Source organism: Lycorma delicatula, chromosome 10, assembly GCF_047948215.1.
Source record: "Lycorma delicatula isolate Av1 chromosome 10, ASM4794821v1, whole genome shotgun sequence".
NCBI classification, from domain to species: Eukaryota; Metazoa; Arthropoda; class Insecta; order Hemiptera; family Fulgoridae; genus Lycorma; species Lycorma delicatula.
The window spans coordinates 67,553,364-67,579,307 of record NC_134464.1 but is presented as its reverse complement, the minus strand read 5'-3'; the positions used below and the strand labels follow the sequence as shown (position 1 = coordinate 67,579,307).

Here is a 25,944-nt window from a genome sequence, read left to right as displayed (position 1 = left end):
GTGCGCCGAGGCCTCTTTACAAGGGCGTCCCGAAATAAAAAGCTTCATAATTAATTGAACCAAGACATTAATAATTATTAATTTAATGTTAATAAAGCAAAAGAATAAAACTCCCAAAAGAATAAAATTTTTAAGGTTTCGGCTAGAGTTTGCCGTTAATTGAAAATATGAAAAATTGAAAATCAAAATTCAACACTTTATTTATTTGTAGTTCTTCAAAACGACATTGTCCGAATCAAAAAAGTACAGATATGTATGAAAGGCGAGATAGTAATTCTATATATTTTTCCTACTTTATTTTCTCAAATACAACAATATACACCGTTATGAATTAAATATTCATAAATATTAAATATTTTATTCTTCTACTAATATTGTAACTAAATGTTAGAACTTTTTAATACAAAACAAATATGAAATCGTCGAGAAAAAATTTTTAGATAAATAATTTTTTTATACTCTTGTATATATACTTAATAACACAAATCATATAATAGAAAATTTGTCAAATTTTCTCCGTAAAAAATGATTTCACAATTGAATTTGTTGATTGAAAATGCAAAAACTGTTGCTGGCCCGATTTCATGCTTTAAACAACTTCATTATAAAGTAAAAGAATAATTAAGATACAGGAGTTTTATTTATTTTTGTCTCTTACTTACGAGTCGTCATATTTTTACTTAAGGTAGAGCGCCATGGAAAAACTTTAATTGAAAAAGGGCGCAGCGACTCGGAAAAGTTTGGGAATCACTACCCTAGACCATTTAATAGTTTAATGAATATTTTTGGCTATTATCTAAAATATTTCAGTTTAAAAAAAAGAAATATATTAATGAAAATATTTTCTGAAATGAAAGAAACTGTTTAACACGACCAACACATTATTGCAGAAATTATAATTTAGAAAATTTCAGTTAATAACAATATTTCAAATTAATAATTGTTGTTCTTCGTAATCGATAATATAAACAGGAATTTTACCTAACCGAAAATTAATTTATCCCAACATGATCTGGTCTTTTTTTTTAGAAGAGGGGGAAACCTTCCAAAGGACCGGGCGTGGTGGTATTGCCTGGTCAGGTGCGATTTTTACCTACTAAAAACTTTCTTTTAATCACGTATTTCCAGGCCGTTTTCGCATTACTTCAGTCCGGGCTGTGCTGTCTGCTGCTTTAACACGTCTTTAAGGCAGCTGACAGCACAGCTCTCTTACTCTTACCACATTACCTAATAATTACTTTTTATTTAAACTTTCTTTTAAAATGTGTAAACATAATATAAAAAATTATTTCCGCATAGTTTAATTTGGATTATTCGAAATATTAGTTGTGCCTAATATATTTTATAAAAATTTCTTAACGCTAGGTATCAAATTTATATAATTTTTAATTTATTAATAGAAGTTTATTAATGACATTAAAAACATTTCAGCAAAGAAGTTATCTGTAGTTTTCTGTTTCTCCTATATCTGTTATTTTATTCATAGATAATCTGTTTAATTTATAGAACTGAATCAATTTTATATGAACAACCGTTCTATGTTGTGTTCTAATTAATAACAATGAAACTCTCTCTCACACTCTCTCTCTCTCTCACTCTATCTCTCTCTCGTAGCATGTTAACTACTTTTTCCCTGTACCCCTTTATTAAGTACAAACTCGAACCATTTCTAAAATCCTGATCAATTTCCAAATTTAATCTCGTTGTCAATGTTTTTATACTTATTAATTTTTTTTTAGTTCATAAGATATATATACGTGCGCGCGCGTGCGCATGTTTGTTATGTATTATCTGCTAAAAAAGTTAAGTTTTGGCAGATATTACGTATTATATTCCTTGGTCTAATTCATTAATAATCTCCGAGACAAAAGTGGCAAAAGAGGCAAATCTCCGATGCAATACTCATACAAATTTAAAAAATTATACACTCTTGTCAAATTAGTTTAATTTTCAAATAATTAAAAATTTGTTGGTTTTTTATGGTGAAAGTTCTGATGCAAGAAGTATGCAGGTTGTTAAATGGGTTAGATTAACCCACCTAACTGGCAATCGGCAGCTTAGAGTTTCTTACTGGATGTAGTACTTTTCGAGTTAGGTACCAGATTTGGTTTAATGAATTCAGGCTTGTGTCCGAAGTGTAGAGCCATTAACGTTGTGTGCCATGTCATATATGTTTTCCCCAGGTACTAAGCTGAACGTACCAAAGTAGTTACACGGTTTGCAAATATCAATTTTGATTTTGATCTCAAGTTAATTAGAAAACCTAAAGGGAATAAAACACAGTTGTTGGCTTCCTGAGAGTCTTAGCCCTGCGGAGGTCGGATGCTGTTGCTGTGGAGGTCTGATGGGTGTATGGATAGAGTAGCAACCTGGGTAGCTAGGAGCCCGCCTAGGTACTTACTTCGTCAAGGTAGGCGTTTTTTGCATCGAGCCCCGAGTAGATGAGATAATCGCTGTTAGAAGGAGAATGGATGTGTGGAGAATTGTGTGATGGAGTTGGAAGGGTGTCGGCATTGATTGATTTCCCTCCCCCAAAAGCGAAGCAGAGCAGAGATAAATTTTTTTTTGTCTTCAGTCATTTGACTGGTTTGATGTAGCTCTCCAAGATCCCTATCTAATCTAATCGTTTTGTTTCGGTAATCCCCTACATTCTACATACCTAACAATTTGTTTTACATATTCCAAACGTTGTCTGCTTGTACAATTTTCCCATCTGCTTGTCCCCCTAATATCAAAGCGACTATTCCAGGATGCCTTAAGATGTGGCCTATAAGCTGTCTATTCTCACCTCTTTTATTTGTCACTTTATCCACCCATCTCATTTTGAACGTTCTCCTACAGCACCACATTTCAAAAGCTTCTAATTTTTTCTTCTCAGGAACTCCGATCGTCCAAGTTTCACTTCCACATAAAGCTACGCTCCAAACATATACTTTCAAAAATGTTTCCCTGATTTTTATATTAATTACATCGGTCCTTCTTCTTCCATCTTTAGTAATTCTACTTCCCAAATAACAAAATTCTTCTAGCTCCATAATCTTTTCTCGTCCTATTTTTTGTACTCAGTGGTCAATCACTTTATTTCTACTGCATTTCATCATTTTCGTTTATTCTTATTTATTTTCATGTGGTAGTTCTTGCGAAGGACTTAATCCATGCCATTCATTGTTTCTTCTAAATCGTTTTTACTCTAGGCTGGAATTATCACATCATCAGGAAATCGTAGCATCTTGATCTTTTCACCTTGCACTGTTACTCCGGATCTAAATTGTTTTTTAACATTATTAAGAGCTAGTTCTATATAAAGATTAAAAAGTAAAGAGGATAGGGAACATCCTTGTTGAACTCCCTTTTTTATTACTGTTTCTTTCTTATGCTCTTCGATTATTACTGTTGAAGTTTGGTTCCTGTAAATATTAGCAATTGATTTATCTCTATACTTGAACCCTAACCTTTTTAAAATACTGAACATTTTATTCCAGTCTATGTTATCAGAGAGAGATGGGATATTTTTCTTAGAAACTTATTAAATTTGTGAATTTTTTCCTTTATTTTTAAATAAATCAAGAGGACTTGAGTAAATTGAATTGTAGAGCAAAGTTGTCGTTGTTACGATCAAAACTTTTTTTGCTGATATGAGAATATTATTTTTGGTTTTTAAAGGCTCAATCTAATGATTTGAGTGTATAGTCTAAAGATAGATATGGAAATAGTTTTTGTGTGAAACCTTCAGTACAACAAAAAGGCGCAGGCAGGGATCGCGCTTCCGCGAATCGATTAATTTGACAGTTGAGGGTTGTAAGTTATAGTAGGTGATCGTAGTTTGAAAAACCGTACACCATACGAAGGCGATAATAAATTGTGTACATGCACTGATGGGAATGTTTCCCTTGAGGCGTTTGCATCGGTAGCGTCCTGACATAGGCCAAACTGTTGACTGTGATGTATTATAAAGTTTAGAGAGTCTATAAGACGCCTTTCGTTCGGTAAAACCCATTTGGGTTAGGAACGGAAACCCACCGGGTTGGTCTAGTGGTTAACGCGTCTTTCCAAATCAGCTGATTTGGAAGTCGAAAGTTACAGCGTTCAAGTCCTAGTAAAGCCAGATATTTTTGCATGGATTTGAATGCTAGATCGTGGATACCGGTGTTCTGTGGTGGTTGGGTTTCAATTAACCACACATCTCAGGAATGGTCGAACTGAGAATGTACAAGACTTAACACTTCATTTACACTCATACATATCATCCTCATTCATCCTCTGAAGAATTATCTAAACGGTAGTTACCGGAGGCTAAACAGGAAAAAGAAGGGTTAGGAACGGAGGGGGCTGTGTGGCAACGAGATCGTCATAATGCGGATGTATTCTCCTACGGGAGTCAGGATGAAATTATTGATCTTATCAGGTTACTGTCAAATGTTGCAATCTCAATGTTATCAAATGTTGCCTTCGTAATGAATCATCCAGAGTGAATTGACAACAAATTCATCATCTTTTATTCATAATGTGGACAAACCAGTAATGTTCTGACGTATTTGAAAACAGTATGGGTATGTTTATGGATCTATCAGGCCTGTAAGATAAGTAGTTGAAATATTCACGGGGTAATTCCAAAAAATGAAAAAAAAATGACGGAATGGTGTTAACGTCAGAGGTGTTACACAACCCGTAGCTTTTCTTACAATATTTTGTCACAGAATACTGAAACAAGATCAATATCTTGTTTCCTTAAATGAGTAAAATTCTTCACAAAAATTTAATTTTGGTTTATAATCATATCTTAGATTAAAAATGATTTAAAATTGACTTTCGTTCCTTACTTAAAAATAATACTATGCAGTACAATTTGTTTTGTTATTGATTTACAGCTTATCGATTAACAATATTCTATGCAGTTTGTTATTTCGTTAGTTTATTGAAGATGTAATCAAAACGTTTTCGGACCTTATCGGGTAACTGAATACAATAATACTTTATTATAATGCATAAAATATGAAAGATTTTCTCTGTTAACCAATCTTATAGCTGCTGGACAATGATAAATATTAAAGAGTATTTGTACGGTGCAATATAAATGAGTAGTGACGTCGATTAGATTTCTTGTCATAAATTGCGTGATATTGATATTGAAATAACTCCAGTAAAAAATACCTGATTAACAGGAAAACACTTCAACCGTAAGGCGTTATTCATCACGGTTTAAAATATGAAAAAATATATGTTGGTTTATGACATTTACACAATACCTGATTATAAACGTATGAATTATACATTAATTTCTTATAAAATAAGAAATAATAATAATTATATAATTAATAATAATAATAATTTCTTCTTGTAAATTAATTAATGATATTATTACCTCAGTACTGTAAACATGCTTAATTTGAGATAACTTTCTTCAATATTATTAAATTCTGACAAAAATAATTAGATAAGTAAATAATATATATATATATATATAAATTGTATTAACTTGCTTCGGCGGTGTACAACAAATACCAGAATATACCTTTCCGAATCAGTTTCGGTTACTTAGCAGTTCATTTTTGTAAAACTGAAATTCGCACTTCAGAATCGCTTATAAACTGTAAAATTGTTTTACATAAACCAGAGATTAACTAAACAACTGAACAGTTGTTTAGTTAATCTCAAGTACTCGATTTCTTAAAAAAAAAAATCATTCATTTTATAATTTTAAATAATAACGTATTCTTGTAATAAATTTATTTATTCAGCAGTTTGATTCAATATAATTTAAGTGTTGGAGAATTCTTTTACTGTTTTTGTTCAAGATGGGACCCACCACCCGTTTATTTTTTTCTGTTTAGCTTCGGAAATTACCGTTCAGGTATTACTTCAGAGAATGATATGTATTAGTGTAATTGAATTGTATTCTTGTACAGTCTCAGGTTGTTCATTCCTGAGATGTGTGGTTAATTGAAACCCAACCACCAAAGAACACCGGTATCCACGATCTAATACTCATATTCGTATAAAAGTAACTGCATTTACTAGGACTTGAACGCTGGAACTCTCGACTTCCAAATCAGCTGATATATATATATTCTTAATATATAATCGTTCTCTCATGTAGGCATAATTACATATATATTTCACCTTAAACTATATATCACAGCAAACTGTGAATTACTGCCTCGTTCTGGTGGAAAAGGAAATCTTTCGAGTCCGCCTCTAACTGCGGGAAAAGCCATATTTCAAAGCCATATTTCTCGACTTCCAAATCAAACTATATATCACAGCAAACTGTGAATTACTGCCTCGTTCTGGTGGAAAAGGAAATCTTTTGAATCCGCCTCTAACTGCGGGAAAAGCCATATTTCTCGACTTCCAAATCAGCTGATATATATATATTCTTAATATATAATCGTTCTCTCATGTAGGCATAATTATATTTCACCTTAAACTATATATCACAGCAAACTGTGAATTACTGCCTCGTTCTGGTGGAAAAGGAAATCTTTCGAGTCCGCCTCTAACTGCGGGAAAAGCCATATTTCAAAGCCATATTTCTCGACTTCCAAATCAGCTGATATATATCTTAATATATATCAGCTTAATATTCTTAATATATAATCGTTCTCTCATGTAGGCATAATTATATTTCACCTTAAACTATATATCACAGCAAACTGTGAATTACTGCCTCGTTCTGGTGGAAAAGGAAATCTTTCGAGTCCGCCTCTAACTGCGGGAAAAGCCATATTTCAAAGCCATATTTCTCGACTTCCAAATCAGCTGATATATATCTTAATATATATCAGCTTAATATTCTTAATATATAATCGTTCTCTCATGTAGGCATAATTATATTTCACCTTAAACTATATATCACAGCAAACTGTGAATTACTGCCTCGTTCTGGTGGAAAAGGAAATCTTTCGAGTCCGCCTCTAACTGCGGGAAAAGCCATATTTCAAAGCCATATTTCTCGACTTCCAAATCAGCTGATATATATCTTAATATATATCAGCTTAATATTCTCAATATATAATCGTTCTCTCATGTAGGCATAATTATATTTCACCTTAAACTATATATCACAGCAAACTGTGAATTACTGCCTCGTTCTGGTGGAAAAGGAAATCTTTCGAGTCCGCCTCTAACTGCGGGAAAAGCCATATTTCAAAGCCATATTTCTCGACTTCCAAATCAGCTGATATATATCTTAATATATATCAGCTTAATATTCTTAATATATAATCGTTCTCTCATGTAGGCATAATTATATTTCACCTTAAACTATATATCACAGCAAACTGTGAATTACTGCCTCGTTCTGGTGGAAAAGGAAATCTTTCGAGTCCGCCTCTAACTGCGGGAAAAGCCATATTTCAAAGCCATATTTCTCGACTTCCAAATCAAACTATATATCACAGCAAACTGTGAATTACTGCCTCGTTCTGGTGGAAAAGGAAATCTTTTGAATCCGCCTCTAACTGCGGGAAAAGCCATATTTCTCGACTTCCAAATCAGCTGATATATATATATTCTTAATATATAATCGTTCTCTCATGTAGGCATAATTATATTTCACCTTAAACTATATATCACAGCAAACTGTGAATTACTGCCTCGTTCTGGTGGAAAAGGAAATCTTTCGAGTCCGCCTCTAACTGCGGGAAAAGCCATATTTCAAAGCCATATTTCTCGACTTCCAAATCAGCTGATATATATCTTAATATATATCAGCTTAATATTCTTAATATATAATCGTTCTCTCATGTAGGCATAATTATATTTCACCTTAAACTATATATCACAGCAAACTGTGAATTACTGCCTCGTTCTGGTGGAAAAGGAAATCTTTCGAGTCCGCCTCTAACTGCGGGAAAAGCCATATTTCAAAGCCATATTTCTCGACTTCCAAATCAGCTGATATATATCTTAATATATATCAGCTTAATATTCTTAATATATAATCGTTCTCTCATGTAGGCATAATTATATTTCACCTTAAACTATATATCACAGCAAACTGTGAATTACTGCCTCGTTCTGGTGGAAAAGGAAATCTTTCGATTCCGCCTCTAACTGCGGGAAAAGCCATATTTCAAGCGTATCGAGATACGTTGTACCGTAATAATGTTTTCTAAGAAAAAAAAGGGACCGTACACCTTTTCCCGAGAAATTACACAAAAAAACATTAACTTTGGGAGAGTCTCTCTCTTGCTGTAAAAATTCATGTGGCTTCTCCGTACCCCATATTGTAATATAGTGGCGGTTTATTTACCATTCTACTTAAATGAAACATAGCCTCGTCACAAAACACTAAGCTTGTTACAAAATTGTCATCTTCTGCCACCTTGTTAAGGACGAATTCACAAAAGTTCACCCGTCATTTTTTGTCATCTTCATAAAGGGCTTGGCGTAACTGCACAAACATTGACGCAAAACAATAGATATTCTTGGAATATTTAGTTCTCTACCGGCACAGAGAGTTGATTTTCGGGGGCTACGTGAGAAACTGACGAATGCGCTGCACATTTCACATCTTTGTCTGACATACCGGGTCGACCTCTAGATTTCCCGTTATATAGTCAATCCCTGTCTTTAAACTGTCTACACAACCGCCTAATACTCTGAGCGGTAGGAGGTTTAGCACCGTATTCACTACGGAAATCACGCTGAACAGTAATTACGTACTCGCATTGCGCGAATTGTAGAACATAAAATGATTTCTGTTGTGGAGTCGCCATTTTCTCTAACACCGAAGCGAACGAAATTCTGGTGGTACCTAGCGGCAACCGCGTGAAACTCGAGAATATCCTCTTTCTAATAGTAGCTCGGTCAAAACGGATTAAAAGCTGAATAGTTATGAAATATTAAAATCGAATGATTCTTCTAGAGACACGCCTAAAACCGATCTCGTATTAAGTAGGTTTCCTAAATCCTTACACTGTTTTATTCCTCCACAGATGTAGTATTTTTGCTTAAACGTTTAAAACAATTAACTTTCGTGCTTTAAATATTATTATCCCACTAACAAATAAAATAAATTATTATTAAAATTCTGATTTCAAGGTTTGCAGACCTTCATAACGCTGGAGAGCAGCAGATTTGAATTCATACACATTATCGCGTTATTTATTTATGTATTACTATATTACTGTATTTTAAGTATAATTAATAAAAATCTTTTTTCTGATTTCAGGTATGTTATTCATTCCAGATGATATTTTACTGCTTAGGGGTAAGTTTGTGTTTTGACATTAATATAAAGGTCCCTTAACCTCATATTGCTCTCCATTGTATCTGTTGTCATTTTTTGTCATTAATTTTTATTTATTATTATTATTTTTTTTGTATATTTGAAAGATGTAATATATACTTTCTAATTCCTAAATGGTGACATATCTATTTTTATACGACTACCCAAAAAGAAGTGTTAATGTATTTAGGTTTGTTCCACTGTTGCAGCTCAAAATCTGAACCGATTTTAATGTATGACCCCTCGTTGGAATTCTTACATCACCGGTAGTGTCATAGTGTAAATGTATGTAATATATACACTATGTATGTATACATATACACAATAGTATATATAGATACGTAATACTCATATACACATAATACATACATATACATACACAATAGTGTATATATATATATAATAGTGAAGATTAGCCGGTAGAAGCACAAACTTTAATGAATTGATTTAATGAACTGTGAACTATGAGCCTCTATCATTATGTTAGCTGGGTTTGAACTAATGTTTCGAATGAATAATAATACAAAAATAAATAAATTTAAAAAATTCTGTTTAACAATAATAGGCTTCCCGTGGTGATTTCGTGTAAGGCCGGAGTGGTGAGGTGATGCGAGCACCTCGTGCGAGGCTAGTCCAATCCATCGCCATCAACTGGGAACAAACGGAGTGCCCCTGAGGTGGGTTAATAATATCTCTGGAAACAATTGAATGGGTATTTGTTAATAGGTTGAAGGCTAATCTTTGCATGCATCAGGTGTTAAAAGGGCATTAGAAGGGTAATGGCTTCATCAAGTACATGTCTATTTGATTTTTACGAAATAATTTAATGAAATTATTATGAGTAAGATTTTAAGTTCAAATAATTTTTTAAATACACATTTTAAGTAGAGGCAAATCCTGCGTTTTGGACGAGGCATAATTCGTGTGAACTGAATGTACGGGTAATATTCACAGCAATTTATTGAATTCAATAAAGATTATGATAAACAGATTCCACTTGAGTAATAGAATTGTAAGCCTATCTACTGTTAGATTACAACAGAATCAAATAGTATTAATTTACATGTTTTGTATTAGTTAAACACTTTAATTTACACGGGTTTATTAGTAAAATACATTATGTTGTATTATATTATGAATTTATCGTCATAACATTTAATTTGTTTGAATAATTATTACATTAGTCGTTTTATAAACAGGTATCAGTATTTTAAATATTTATCTGTCATGGATATTACTGTTGCTGTTGTTCACGTAAAATAGTTTATTGTTACAAAATGATGTTATTAATGACATATCATTTGTTATCGTGTGAGTATTAATGACCTACAATAAATGTTCTGTATTTTCTATATGAGCATAATAAATTGTTGTTGGTTGGGCTAAATTTTATGCGTGGAGTTATATATATATATATATATATATATATATATATATATATATATATGAATCTGTTTTTTTTTTAAGTATAAAAATACTTAAGTACATACAATGCATTGTGGCTTTACGTAAAAGAATTGTTTTATTTTTATCTTAAAATACAATATAATTTCTTAATTATAAATTCATTGTTTTTTTAACGCTTACTCCTTATCAACTAGACTGATTTCAAAGACCCTTCAATTATTTTTTCAAACAAATTACTGGTAGTTGCGTGGTAAGTTTTCCTTATAATTCAAGGGGAATTGTCTAATACAAATTGCTTTTATATACAGTTTGAAGTTATATATGTTTTTTTATTTCTAAATTTTTTAAAACTGGTTCATAATACAATAACCGTATATAAGTTGACGTCATTTTTGTGTACAAAATATTACCGCTTGAAAATTTACTAAAATAAATGGGAAAACTTAGATTATAGCCTATAATTCATTCAAAGAGATTTGATTACATTTGTAATCAATATCTTTACGTGTTGTTTTTTGTTTTTCTTTCCTAATTTCTTATCCTTATATTTCTTAGAAACAATCTTTTTAATTCTGTAAACATTTTAAGATGTATCTATTATCTTAAATATATATATATATATATATATATATATAATATAAAAATGAATGTTTGTTTGTTTGTTTGTCCCGTATGCCTTCCTAAACCGTTTCATCCGATTGCGATGAAACTTTGGTAAGTTGTTGTGCGCACGCCCGCGAAGGTTTCTAAATTAGTTTGTACCCGCTAGATTGGGCTGGGGGTCGATATTTCAAAAATTGTATTTACGGTCCGATTTGGCTCATATTCAGAATATGTGTTACTTACATTGAAAGAAATACCTCTACAAAAAATGGACGTGCTAGATGGCGCTGGGATTGAGATATTTGGAAAAATTGCATTTATTGTCCGATTTGCTTAATATTCAGAATATATATTAGTTACGTGAAAAGAAAAATTTTCGCAAAAACTATAACCGTTAGGTGGCGCCGGTGTCGCGTGATATTTACGAAACAAACAAACAGATATACAAATAGAGTCCCTTCTTCTTTTATATATATATATATATATATTAAAGGCAATTCGTAATGTCAGTCCGCTATAGACTAAAAAAGTACTGGGCCGATTTACGCGCAGGAAAAAGGGAGAAAGGGAAATCGGAAAAGGTAAGTAGGGAAAAATCCGAAAATGGAAAGGGAAAGGTTAAATTCTTTGAAGTTCTGTACTGTTAATTTTTTTATTTTATCGATCTTTCAACTGTGCTCATTTAATATATACTCAAATCTAGGAATAGCAAAGAATTGCCGGATTGCTAGTATTTAATAAAAATTATACTAAAAAAAATTGATTTTTTAAAAAAGTAAAATGGACTAAAAAAAATAAATAAAATAATAAATTACATCTATAAGAAAATAGTAAAAGTTAATCAGAATAATGAAAAATAGGAAAACTAATATGGAAAATAATGGAGAAAGTAAAAAAACGATGGGCGGTTAAATTGAGGAAGTAATGAACAGGATTAAAAAAGAAAGAGCATTTACGCGGGGAAGTACATAAAAGAAAACTAAACTGGTATCTTTGCTTAGAGGAATTGGAATCTTGACAACTGAATCGGAAGGGTCAGTGAAAGGAGAAAGAAAGGGAGAAAGAAGAATAAAATTACAGATAAGATGAACTTTGCAGAGTTCAAAGACGACAGAGTTCGTCTTTTGAATGACAGTTCAAAAGGACGAAGAAGACAGATCTTCTTCGTCCTTTTGTACCAGAAATGGGTAGAGGCAATGGTGGAGTAAGGAATCTGCCAGCTGGCGGAACACCAGATGATGATGATGAGGAGGAAAACTCAGGAGTTTGGTTGGAACGTAGACAGGAAGAGAAAAGAAGAATTGATTAAAATAGTCCTAGAAGGATCAGTTGAAGATGCACAAAGAGTAAAAATTATAAACCGTTTAAACGAAAATTTAAGTTATCAAAATCATAAAAATTTATGTCAAAGTTCAGAGGGTCTTAAAAATTAGCTAATAATTATTATTTTTTTTTTTTGTTTTGATAATTTATTTACGGCAATGAATTTATTTATCTCATTCATTTCGATTGTATTTAGTTTTTGTCTTTTTTTATTCTTTCTGCGTTATTTTTGTTTGATTTTGTATATTAAGGAATTGTATTACGGTTATTTTATAATGAATAAATAAATCTTTTATTCTGATATGTATATAATAATACTGTCTAGTGGACAAACTCATCATCGCAAAGTCAGCTGATTTTCAAAGTCGATAGTTCTAAGGTGGTTCGAATTCTTGTAAAGACTTTCATATGGATTTCAATGCTAGACTGTGACTAGACTGTGAATACACAGTCTAGCATTGACAGTCTAGCAACAGTCTAGGTGTTCTTTTGTTGCGTTAAGTTTCAATCATCTACACGTTTCAAGAGTGGTTGACTGAGTCTATTCCAGGCTACATGTTTACCGGTACATTTTTCACTTCACATTGCATAATATCTGCAGCTAAATTAGGCCTGGTAAGCCGTTAGAAGTAATTGCATTTGCGTATATTCACATTCCTAGACTCAGCAATAGCTGGAAAACTGTTTGGAGAAAGCAAAATAATAATAATACATTATGTAGATAAATTATTTAAAAAAATATCTGTGATTAAAATACATGAAATAATAATAATAATAATAAAAATATATTAAATAAAAAAACGTCTAAATATTAATTAACTATTTAAAATTATTTTGAGCGTGTATTTATTTTGCAGATATATCATATTTTTGATTAGTATTGTGTAAAAAATCATTGACAGAGTAATATTATTTTGGTGAAAAGAAAGAAAATCTATTATTTGTATTTTTTGAGGTTGGTGCTGAGTTTTACAAATGATTTGGAAATTTATTAAAAATGACGAAGACTTTCTCGTAAGCCGAAGTATTGTGTTGAGTTATTTTGTTGTTTCTTCTTTTAATATTGACTTTTTTAAATCAAAAAGAAAAAATAAAGTTTAAAATTTTTTTATTCGAATTTAAGTTCAAAATTTTTAGAATTGAATTTATTTGAATATTTTTTTTTTAAATCGGTCTATTTCTTTTAAAGGATCTAAACAAATAAACTAAACATGCACACACACGCGCGCGTCCTATCCTACTAAAGGACATTTGTATGTATTAGTGTGTACATCCCCTTTAGCTTAGCACCTGATTGTACCGATCACTAGCGGAAAATCCAGATTCGTTACTACATATCTCGTGATGATCAGGTGTATACTTGTTATATTATTATATATCGATATACCGTATATATTTCATATATATACGAAATATTTATCGATATATATCGATATATATATGGAAGTTTTTTGGGATTAGTACTTTTTAACCGGCTACGAATTTTCGTACGTAAATCGCAAATTTCTCGGAACGGTTCTAGCGCTTTCAAAATTTTTTTCGATTCTCGTGGACGATAACCCCATCAATGGTACCCGTCGGATGATAATATTTTCAAGTGTCCCCGGGGTACCGTTCGGAAATTGGGGAAGGGTGCGATGGGGTGCCACCGTAATATCTCGGCTACCACTCGTCCAATTGTCACAATTCTAATGGCGTATATATTAGCAGATCGAACGCTAACTGTTTAACGCATCGGATACACTCTTGATCGACCGTATCTTCGATATCCGAAAATTAAATTGCTTAGCCGTATGTTATGATCGCATTCACTGACCGTAAAACGTTGCGATCCGATCTTTCGCTAAATACGCTCAAAGGTGTGCGCTAACACAGTATAAACTTATGAAGACTAAAAAATAGAAAATAAAAAATATATAAAAAACCTTTTAAAAACTACTCTTATATTGCTGAAAAGTACTGAACTTTAAAAAAGTACTTACTACTCTTATGCACTAAAAAGTACAAAAAATTTTTTTTTTAACAGCAGTATTAAATTAAACGTACTAAGATGTAAAAATTAATTTTAGGACGGTATTTCAGAATGGATTTGTAAACTAGCTTTGATGGTGATATGTAAGATAATTTGAAAGTTATAATAGCTTCAAATTAAAAATTTGATTTTTGCCAATTTTTTCATATCCGTGATGAATGGCTTAAAAAGTGGAATGCTGCGGCACCCCACTTTAATTTTAATTTTTAATTTGAAGCTATGACTTTCGCATAATCTTACATATCACCATCAAAGGCTGTTGTCAAATCCATTCTGAGATACCGTCCTTAAATTATATTTTACCTTTTAGTGCGTTTAATTTAGTGATGTTTTAAAATTTTTGTTACGTATTTTTTATTTATTTATGTGATTGTTTATCTTCATAAAATAATGACTATAATCAAAAAGTAGGGACCGGAATGTATCGATCATTAGCGGAAAATCCCAATTCGTTAGTATCAGTACTAAAAGTTAAATTTCTAATTTAACTTTCGTTATATTAATTTCATCATTAAAAAAAAAAAAATTTTTTACAAGAAGTAATCAATTTTGGACATCTAATAATCTCATTCCGAGACGCCGCCCGCCTGGGCAACCCGCCCAGAGGGCCTAGCTGCGGAGGCGTGACGTAGGCACGCCCTGCAGCTAGTATACACACACACACACACTCACACGTATATATAACCATCCCCACTATTTAATTAAGTTAGATAAGGTGCTTCATTTTGGGTTTACCATTCTAATTGGACCATTAGACTTAAGGACTAATAAGTTTTGTTTCAAGTAGAGGCTTTCCACAAGTCAAGATTCCCTCTAAGCTTTCCACTAATTAATTATCCTTTAAGCCTACAGAATCCTCCCAATCTTATAAATTGTTTCATAAAATCGTTCATACACTTGAAATAAAGTCTGATATATTTAAAAAAATAAATTATTATTCTCGGGCCAACTATTCATCAAACTTTAATACTGATTGTTTTCATTTTTTGGGGATTAAATAAATAATTAAAATTTTAATACAGTAGTATGATTATAGTGGTTAACTTGATTTATTGGGGTATAAATATTATTTTTTATATCAAAATTTTATAACATGTTTCACAAACGTTCAATATTTAGTATCTCTCATCACTTGAATAATTTTATAAATAATAATCAACATTCGTTTTATAAATTTACATATTATAATTATACTGTGTGTGATGTAATAAATCATACCATTTTTGCAAAAGTAAAAAATTATTGTTTCCTAAATTTAGAAATGAACGTGAGGTGATATTATGCTACTGGTTTTGTTATTTCATTCGAAGAATAAATTATTCATTGTATCTTTTTATATTCATAAAATTTTGATGCAATAGATTTCACCGGAAATAGAGAGGGATATAAAATTACTTACCCTTATTTTGTATGTCTAAGTTTTGAGCCCCGTTTAGTCAAAAATGTTTAGACTAAAATTGTGTTTGTGACCTCTTTTAGGAATTTTATTATCAGGAGATTCAATTTACATTCTTGAAATTTGTTTTCATGAAACCTGTATTTTAGGAAGATGAACCTGTTAAATTTATAAAAACATTTGATAACGGATGGAAAGATTTTGAGGGGATTCTACGATCTGGAAAAAAATTTGTTTTATAACTATTTTTTAGCTGAACGTAAAATAATATCGTGAAATATTTTTCAAAAAAGGAATTCTTAACTTCCGGTGTACATAATTTAGTTTTTATTAACGTTTTTAAAAAAGTTTTTTCTAAATATAATGTTACGAATGCGATCACATTGTTATAATCTTTTTTAGGGTTAATCTCTTCAATCCACAATCTTAAGGTAGAAAATCTTTAAAATTTTCTAATGTTTTAATTATTCTAACTTACCCGGTTGATCGCTGTTATTTTTACTGTAAGATAAGGAAAAGTATAGTTTTTAATTTTTCTCAGAATCACGAAGCGAAAAACCTCTTATCATTAAAAAAAAATTCAATTTTATTAACTTGTTTTGTTTAGTTTTTTCTTTTTATGAATTTCTTCTTTTGATAAGATTTCAACTGGGCACCCTATATTTTTTCGGTTTCGCCCTCTTCTTCCTTTTCCTCCCCTTTCTCTATCTATGATTTTTTGTTGAACAATTTCTGCTTGGGTACTCCTCAACCAAGATGTTTTCTTCTTCATCAAATTTCCTTTTTCTATAATTCCTCTGAAAACTTTATCACTTTTTACGTTTTCATTTCTCTTTCTTTAAGTTTATTTTGAAATTTTAATTCAAAAATATTCTATAACTTCCATTTATTTTTGTTTCAGACCATTTAAATCTCAGGTCTATATGAATACCATACTTTACACAAAGACTGAATTTTTCCTTAATTTAATCGGCATCCTTCAAGCTGTTAGTAAGTCTTTCACCATTTCAAAGGATTTTATCTATCAGATTTTAATTTGTATCATCTTCTATCTAAAATCACCAAACTTCTGATGTACTTAAATTATTTTATCTTATATGTTGTGTTAAATTGATATAAAAACTGTTGAAGAATTATTGCCTTCCTTTTTATCATTTTTATCACTTTTCCTTTACTTAGAATACGAAATTTTCCTTACTGTTTATCATAAAATGCATTTCACGATTAAAATGTTTTACTTTAATAATAACATTTCATTTGTTAAATATCGTAATTGGTAGTAAATAAGTAAATGACATAAACAAAACTACTTTTATCTGACACTGTAAAAGTAGTTTTGTTTATTTCACAAATGGGTACCAGTGCATAAAAAATGATTATCATACTATTTGACTATTCGTTGAAAATTGTAAAATTATACAAAATCAAATAAAACACTTTGTGTAGGATATACAAATACGGGTGAAGTAAAGATAATAAAAAATTACGATAAGTTAATCTTTAAAATTGTACCTAACTTTTTGTTTTAGTGGACTGAAGTAAAACTATCATATACAACATGTATTTGTTAATGGAATAAATTTAGATTTTGCCAGTTGAGTTATTACAGAAATAATACAACGGAACTGATGGTAATGGGTGGTTGACAAAACGTGGAAAGGGCTATATTGGTATAGCACACAATACAGAAGTGTATTAGGACGGGGGTTCGTGAGAGGGGGCAGTTGTTCAGCCACCAAGAGTTATTTGCAGCCAGGCGGACTGTTTTCACAACAGTTGCGTAATAATTCACAGAGACTAAGCAATTTCTACTAAACACAGCTGAGATTTACACCAGCATGGTACCTCCTTCCTTTTCTTCTCAGTTAAACTATACTTTACACACATTTCTCTATTCGCCCTTTATATTCTAATCTATCCCTACCCTGTGGAGGGTAGGGATTCTTAACACTTTCACCGGAAAGTAACCTCGCTAAATTTAACTTGAAAATTACCAAAACAGCTTATCCTTAGTTTTGTCAATATGTGGTTAAAGAAAAAAATAGTAAACTTTTTGGCAATTGTTTATTTTAAATTGGAATAATCCAGTGTGTGCGCTTGCTGACAAACAAAATGAATAGCTTAAATTCTTTGTAAAGAAATTTATTTTTTGTATTCACAAAATAAACTTAAAATAAAAGGTGGGCGCATTAAAAGAGAAAGAATGAGGATATTATTTTTTAAGTTTTCAGTATTTGAGTTTAGTGTCAAATTTAAAAGCAATTAATTCCAAAAAAATATTGTTAAATTGACTTCAACTTAAAAGTGGACATTTAAAAAAAAACTAATGGAAAAATTTGTACTTTTTTAAAAATCGTCGTTATTTGTGTGTTAAGTTTATTAAAATAGACCAAACAAAAATGTTTCTCATATAAAAAAGTAGTTTGAAAAAATAAAGAATTGAATTAAAAACCTAGCTCTGAATAAGGTTATCACAAATGATAATTTTTTATGAATTAATACCAATAAATTTATGTAAATATGAATTGAAAATATTTTTTCAAATCGATTTTAATTCTGTGTTAAGTCACTTTAAAAAATGATTATTCAAACAGTTTTTTTCTGGTTTGTCTGAAAATAATTTTAATATAAGCATGACATCACGTTGTATATGTTATAAATTCTTAGTTGCTTTTAAGATTCTAGCACTAAGCCATGATGATTATGAAAACTAAATAATTTTATTTTTAAATCGTATAACGTAACTTATAATATTTTGTTTCAAAAAAACCTTTTATTTAGAAGGAACTTAACTATGGAATCACAAACGTCGTCTGCTATAAATGAAAACTCCGAATATGATGAAAAGAAAGTTTTTGAAAATAATTTATATGAATGGAATTTAATTTTTTCACTTTTACTTCCTTGTACGAAGTAAAGCAAGTATAGTTATCGCGAAAAATTTCGGTTTTCAGATTTCAACGGAAATATCCATTCTGACCATTTGTGAATCCATTTTTACTAGTTTCGGTGTGACGTATGTACGTATCTCGCATAACTCAAAAACGATTAGCCGTAGTATGTTGAAATTTTGGATTGATTTAGGACTGTTGTAACATCTAGTTGTGTATCTCCCCTTCTGATTGCAATCGACTGAACCAAAAGTGTCCAAAAAAAGCCCAAAATCCAAAAAAAAAATTGTATTTTGAACTTTTTAGTTGTTAAGTTTTGTGAGATAAGAATGCGATAGGGACAGATCAATCAAAGCTATTTTTAATTGCACTTATAATTCAGTATTTTAATAGTTGAGAATAAAACGTAGTAATTAAAAAAAAGAAAAACAAACCAGTAATGTAACTTAAATTTTTCAATTTTTATAATACATTTATTAATGTAAATTCCTAAGTTACTACAGCATCATGTAGTTGTACAATATCATGTAGTCTTTAATAGAATTGTCAGAAGGTAAAATATAATTTTACCTTCTGACGATCAACTATTATATTTATAATTTTTGTTTTTAAAATTCAAGTTAGTATAATTAATGCTGTTTGAAATAAATAATAATAATAATAATAATAATTGTAATACATTACTGTTTCTGAGGATGGATTACTAATCCGAAAGCGCTTGAACATACTATTAAAGATTATTGGTAAGTGGAAACTATTTTATAAATAAATTATTTATCAATATCAACTGGCCATGATTAATAAAATTAATTTAAATGTTTGAAAAACACTCCTATTTATATAATATTTTTATTTTAATTGTGAAATAACTTTTAATTTCACAAAAAAAAGACATTTTATTTTTTTCTTTCTGTTACTTACCCGGCTATAACTTTTACAGTTGGCAATAAAAAATTATATTAATGAATGAATTGTACACACACACACGCGCGCGCGCGTTATTATGGTAATTACTTGTCATTTATTTTTTTATTATAAGAAAAATAATTAATATCCCCTGGGTAATAAATAATTAATAATAATTATAGAATGCTAGTTAAAATAATAATTAGTATAGGCTACGTAATATTTATAAATTAGTCGTTGCAGCTAGTGGATCAATTTCAATTAAGATAATTGACAAACTGTTAAAATTGAATGTTTTTTTTTTAATTGATAAACATGGTTGTACGTTTAGCTATAGTAGTATATGAGTTTATTGATGAGAATTCGTGATTTATTGAAAAACACGAAGGTTACACGTTTCAGTTTTATTACATTTTTCACTGCAGTTTTTTTTTCAACGAGAAAAATAAAACAAAACGAAATCAACGTACTTTTTGTATTCATAACTACTGTAACCAACAACAGTGTGGTTTAACGTCGCATTCTAAATTACCATACTGCGTAAAAAATCTTCTATCATTTGTTTATAATCATAATGTTTCTTTTTTTTACGTTGCTTGCTAAAACCATCAATTTTGTTGACACCCTTAATATAACTGTTGCCTATAAAAATATTCTTCCTTTAGTCATATATTTAATATTTAAAGAGCTCTTTTTGTTAAATTCTTTTATGTATTTTTTCCAATTTTATAAATAATTGTTCCTTATTTATTTTAACCCCAATATTTTATCGTTATAATATTTTTCTTCAAAAATTGATAAAAATGAGTTCATGTTTTAGATTTATTTTGATGTAGAAAAAACGTTTTTTCGACATTTTTAAATAAAGAAAATTTTTCATTCAAAGTGTTAATACACTAGCTTAACGATTAATTAAAATTAGATATTTATTATATGAATTTTAGCATTTATAGACCTAGAAAAGAAATTTGATAACATAGACTGGAATAAAATGTTCAGCCATTCCAAAAAATTTAGTGTTCAAGTATAGAGATAGAAGAAAAATTGTTATCATTTACAGGAACCAAAATGCAACAGTAATAATCGAAAAACATAAGAAACAGGCCGTAATAAAAGAGGGAGTCGACAAGGATGTTCCTTATCCCCGTTTCCCTTTAATCTTTACATAGAACTAGAAGTTAATGATGTAAAAGAACAATTTAGTTCCGAAGTAACAGTGCAAGGTAGATGCTACGATTTGCTGACGATATAATAATTCTAGCCGAGAGTAAAAAAGATTTAGGAGAAACAATGAATGGAATGGATGAAGTCCTACGCAAAAACTACCGCAGGAAAATAAACAGGAACAAAACGAAACAAAATGAAATGTAGTAGAAATAATGTAGATGAGCCACTGAATATAAAAATAGGAAGAGAAAAGATTACGGAGGTAGAAGAGTTCTGTTATTTGGGAAGTAGAATTACTAAAGATGGACGAAGCAGGAGCGATATAAAATGCCGAATAGCACAAGCTAAACGCGATTTCAGTAAGAAGTATAATTTGCTTACATCAAAAATTAATTTAAACGCTAGGTAAACATTTTTGAAAGTATATGTTTGGAACGTAGCTTTATATGGAAGTAAAACTTGGACGATCGGAGTACCTGAGAAAAAAAGATTAAAAGCTTTTGAAATGCGCTACTATAGGAGAATGTTAAAAATCAAATGTGTGGATAAAGTGACGATTGCGACAAATCGTTGAAGAAATATCAGAAGTTATTAACGAAATAAAATTTTATGCATTTTTCATTTTAAAAAAATGTGTATATGTAATTTAATAGGGGTACACGGAAATCGTGTGTTGTCCACATCAGATTTTTAAAAAATATACATTGTAATAACGCTGTGAAGCACCAATGGGGTTACATATATTTTAACTTTTGTGTTTCATTTAAATATTAGTTTTTTAATTTTTATTTTTTCATTCATAGCCTATACATAACAATTTGTTGTTGAACTCAAATGCATTCCGTGAAGAATCCAAGTAAAAAGAATTCATTAAATTTTATTTTTTCAATTTTATTCTATATTATTATTTTTTTTCAATTAAATCATTTAAGTGCTGGATTTATAGTATAAAAGGTAAACATTCGCTCGTTTATTTTCTGTGTTCTGGTTACGATCTGGGTGTGTATTATATGTTTTGTCAGTATGATAAAGAGAAAAAAACAGGTATTATTATATGAAAGTCTGAAAATCATTTTCTATATATATATATATTATGGTCGGATTTTTTTGTGTACTTCGCACGCAAACAATATACTCGCGCGGATAAACGGTCGAGTAAATATATCCTCACTCTTTTCACGATTTTTCGTTTTAACTGCGAGAAGAAAACCCTTTTAGAAAGTCAGGAAATAAAAAGCTCGGAAAAGTAAGTACAACAGCGCAATAAAAAGGAGAAACATAACTACTTCTTCGTCTTAACTACTGTGTATGTAGAGTCTACCTTTGTATTAATTGCTTCTCTTTTATTTTTTTCATGTTACATATATTTTTTAAAGAATTTTTAACAAATTCTCTTGTAAAATAGAAAGTGCTGGTGATCATTAACGTAGAAGTGTCTAAATATCTTTTTTTCATTAATGCCTAAATGCTTTTCATGAGAATTATACTTCCAACATTATATATATTACACGCATGCATTAACGCGTGCGTAAGGTAAACATGGTTTATTAAAATATTGTGTAATTACAAAAGCAGTTTTTTTCTAACACAGTATTATAAAAGTAAAGATGATTAAAATCACATATATTATTTATTTTAATTTACTTATGTATGGTGCGTAGATGAATGTATAATAGTTTAGTAATTTTTTTACTAAATAACATTTTTACGAATTGCTCATTTTTAACAATGCACATTTATAATGGCAAATTATATTATTTTTAAGACTTATAATAATAATAATAATTTTCAGGTTGATAAATTATCATTTTCATAATTATAATTCAATTTTAAGTAATTTTTTTGTTACAGTGACCTGACTAAAATAAATCTGATGTGGACACCACATTACTTCCTTGTACTCCTATTAAATTACATATACACATCTAAAAAAAATAAAAAGTACATAAGATTTTATTATCGGCATTACTTCTGGCATCAATTTATCTACTACAGCTTTACAGACTTATTTGATTATATAATGCTTTGTAAAAATGTCCTAATCGATAACTAAATTAGATGTTCTGAAATGAGTCCCTAGTAGATAAAAATTTAGAACAAAAGAATTAGCGTTACCTAAACAGTAGCAAATACTCAAAAGAAACTTGAATATGAACCATTTATTTATTTTTTCCTTTCTAGAGCCAGCTTGCAAAGTAAGGTAGGTGTCTCTCCGAGATCAACTTCGGAAGACAATCAAAAAACGAAATTTGAAAAGCGGACAGGCAGCTGATACAAAAAAATGTGGAAATACGAAGATGCAGTGTCCTTCGTGGTTCCTTTTTTAAATAGCGGGAAACCCTAAGGAATATTGACAGGGACCTGCATTGTAAAGATCCACCGACGGGAGGGAAAACAATAAAAATATCGAAAATAATCATTTTAATGACATGGAACAGAGTGCCGATTGTGAGCATGTGAAACCATCCAATGTAAAACCTCTGAAATGAATGGCAGCGCCATTTCATTACGCTAAAAAGAAACCCAAACCAGATTCTGCCACTGCAGTGATAATGAAATACTTAATTTGTACGAAAAAGGAGTCGGCCTCAAAATGTACAAGTCATCTTATTGATGAATAGGTTATCTGCTGCAGTCAAAGCAGTTTCCCCATACTATCATCACATGACGAAATCAAAGCTCTTTGCAGTAGTTTCAAATTTGGAATGGGCACATCTACAAGATTAAAAAGGAGACGCAAAAAGGATTATCCAGTTGCGGCTTAGCGACTGCGCATTGAAAACCACATTTTTAATAAAAAATACTTTAAAAAAACTCTTTTGATTAACATTTCTTAGTTAATAAAATTTCTAGTTATGCCATAACTAATATTTAGTATTAATAAAAATGATTTTTTAAAAAAAAACGTATTTTATCTTGCAGTCCATTTCTTAAACACACCATTAATTTTTCTTCAGGGGCAATACCTTCTCGAAATGTAGTGTTCTGCTTATGAATATGTTTTTCGATTTTGGATAATAGGACATAAAAGTGATCTCTGTTAATTTGAAAGTATTTGTAAAAGGAAATTTCATCATATTGCAATTCCCTAAATAATGTATGATATTCTCTAACCAGCTTTCTTCTGGCTAATATTTTCTTTACCCAAATATTTCTTAAGAAATATTTGTATGTACAGTTAGGATGACCGCTTGACGGATAGTGTGAATGAGCAGCAGGTTTGACGTGACGGTGCCTGTCCGTGACGGGACGGTGACGTTCCGGTTAGTATAATTCGACCTTAAAGTAGAAATGTTGCAACTATGTAAATCTGTAATTGTTTCTACCTCAAAATATCCCTCGGTTTTGAAATTTTAAACCGTTTCCGTAGTTTAAAATCAGTGTATATATATATATATATATATATATATACATACATACATACACATACAGGGTGTCCCATATAAAACGCAACCCAACCTTATATTGGTAGGTATTGAAATAATAAAAAGGCATGTGTAAACGTAAATGTAATTTTTATTATTACCATCCATTACCTTACATTTAGAGTAAATGCCGCCATCTTCTTGAATACAAGCTTCAATTCTTTTTACAGTGTTTCTTGCAACTTTTTTCAAAGTTTGTGGCTGGATATTTAATACAGCTTGTTCGATATTGACTTTCAATCGTTCAAGTGTTCGTGGTTTGTTGCTGTAGGCTTTTCCTGTGAGGTAACTCCATAGAAAAAAATCTGCCGCAGTCAAATCTGGAGATCTTGTTGGCCACAAGCCTCGACCGATAACACGATTACCAAAGAATTCCTCAACGAAATCAGAAGTTGAACCTGCGTAGTGCGACGTCGCACCGTCATGGTGTAGCCAGCAGTGTCTGTTTTCCTCTTCCAAGAGTGCGATGAACTGAAATAAAATATCCTGATATCGTTCTGCATTAATGGTGTACTCGAAAAAAATAGGACCGATTATTTTCTTCAGCGATATCGCGCATCACACGCCTAACTTCTGCGGGTGTAATTGTTTTTTGTGATAAACGTGGGGATTTTCAGCACTCCAAATTCTACTGTTTTGGCTGTTTACGTAGCCATCCGAATGAAAACGTGCTTCATCTGTGAAAAATAACGAATCCATAACATTAATTCCCTCTCGCAGAAATCGACGGAACCGTTGACAATATTGTAGCAGTTTTTCTTTGTCGGGCTCAAGAAGTTGATGAACCGTTTGAATGCGATAAGGTCGTAATTGTAATCGTTTGGTCTCCCGATGAACAGTTGATTTAGACAAATTAATTTCAGCAGACAAACGTCTGATCGATTTATTTGGCGAGGCGAGTAATCGGTCTTTGATTTCAGTGACTGTATCTGTATTCAACACTGACGCAGATCTTTTGTGTTCCTTGTTATTAGCAGAATTGGTCTCTCTAAATTTTGCAACTAACCTTAATACTGATGTTTTGTTAGGAGCTGGTTTATCTGGGTAATTATGGCGAAACAAATTTTGCACTGCAACCACTGATTTCGTACTGAAGTACGACTCAACAATGAAAACACTTTCATCTAGCGTAAACACTATCTTGTCTCTAACAATACACTGAGCGTTATGATTGCATTGTTGTTACTATCGGTAGTGTTCTACTGCGTCGCCGCGATGTTCAGATGTTGGACGAGTCCATTTCAGTAACGAGTAGGGGAGTAAGCTTGACTTTTGAAATTTCATGATGAGTGATTGATGGGTTGCGTTTTATATGGGACACCTGTATATATATATATATATTTTTTTTTTTTTATTCATCTAGGAGAATTAGGGCTAATAATCTATATACACGCACGTACACATACAACATACAACGTATGTATATATATATATATATATATATATATGTGTGTGTGTGTGTGTGTGTGTGTGTGTGTGTGTGTGTGTGTGTGTGTGTGTGTGTGTGTGTGTGTGTGTGTGTGTGTGTGTGTGTGTGTGTGTGTGTGCGCGCGTATGTGTAT

At 30.9% G+C, this 25,944-nt stretch overlaps 1 protein-coding gene across 2 annotated transcripts in view; it reads left to right on the top strand.

The window, feature by feature from the left end:
* The window catches only part of sif (guanine nucleotide exchange factor still life), a 1,284,896-nt gene that overhangs the window by 462,396 nt on the left and 796,556 nt on the right, over window positions 1–25,944 (top strand). For both annotated transcript variants that reach the window (XM_075376797.1, XM_075376796.1), the window contains exon 2: window positions 9,176–9,214. In XM_075376797.1, coding sequence (XP_075232912.1) covers window positions 9,176–9,214 — 39 coding nt within the window. The remainder of the gene's footprint in view (window positions 1–9,175; window positions 9,215–25,944) is intronic.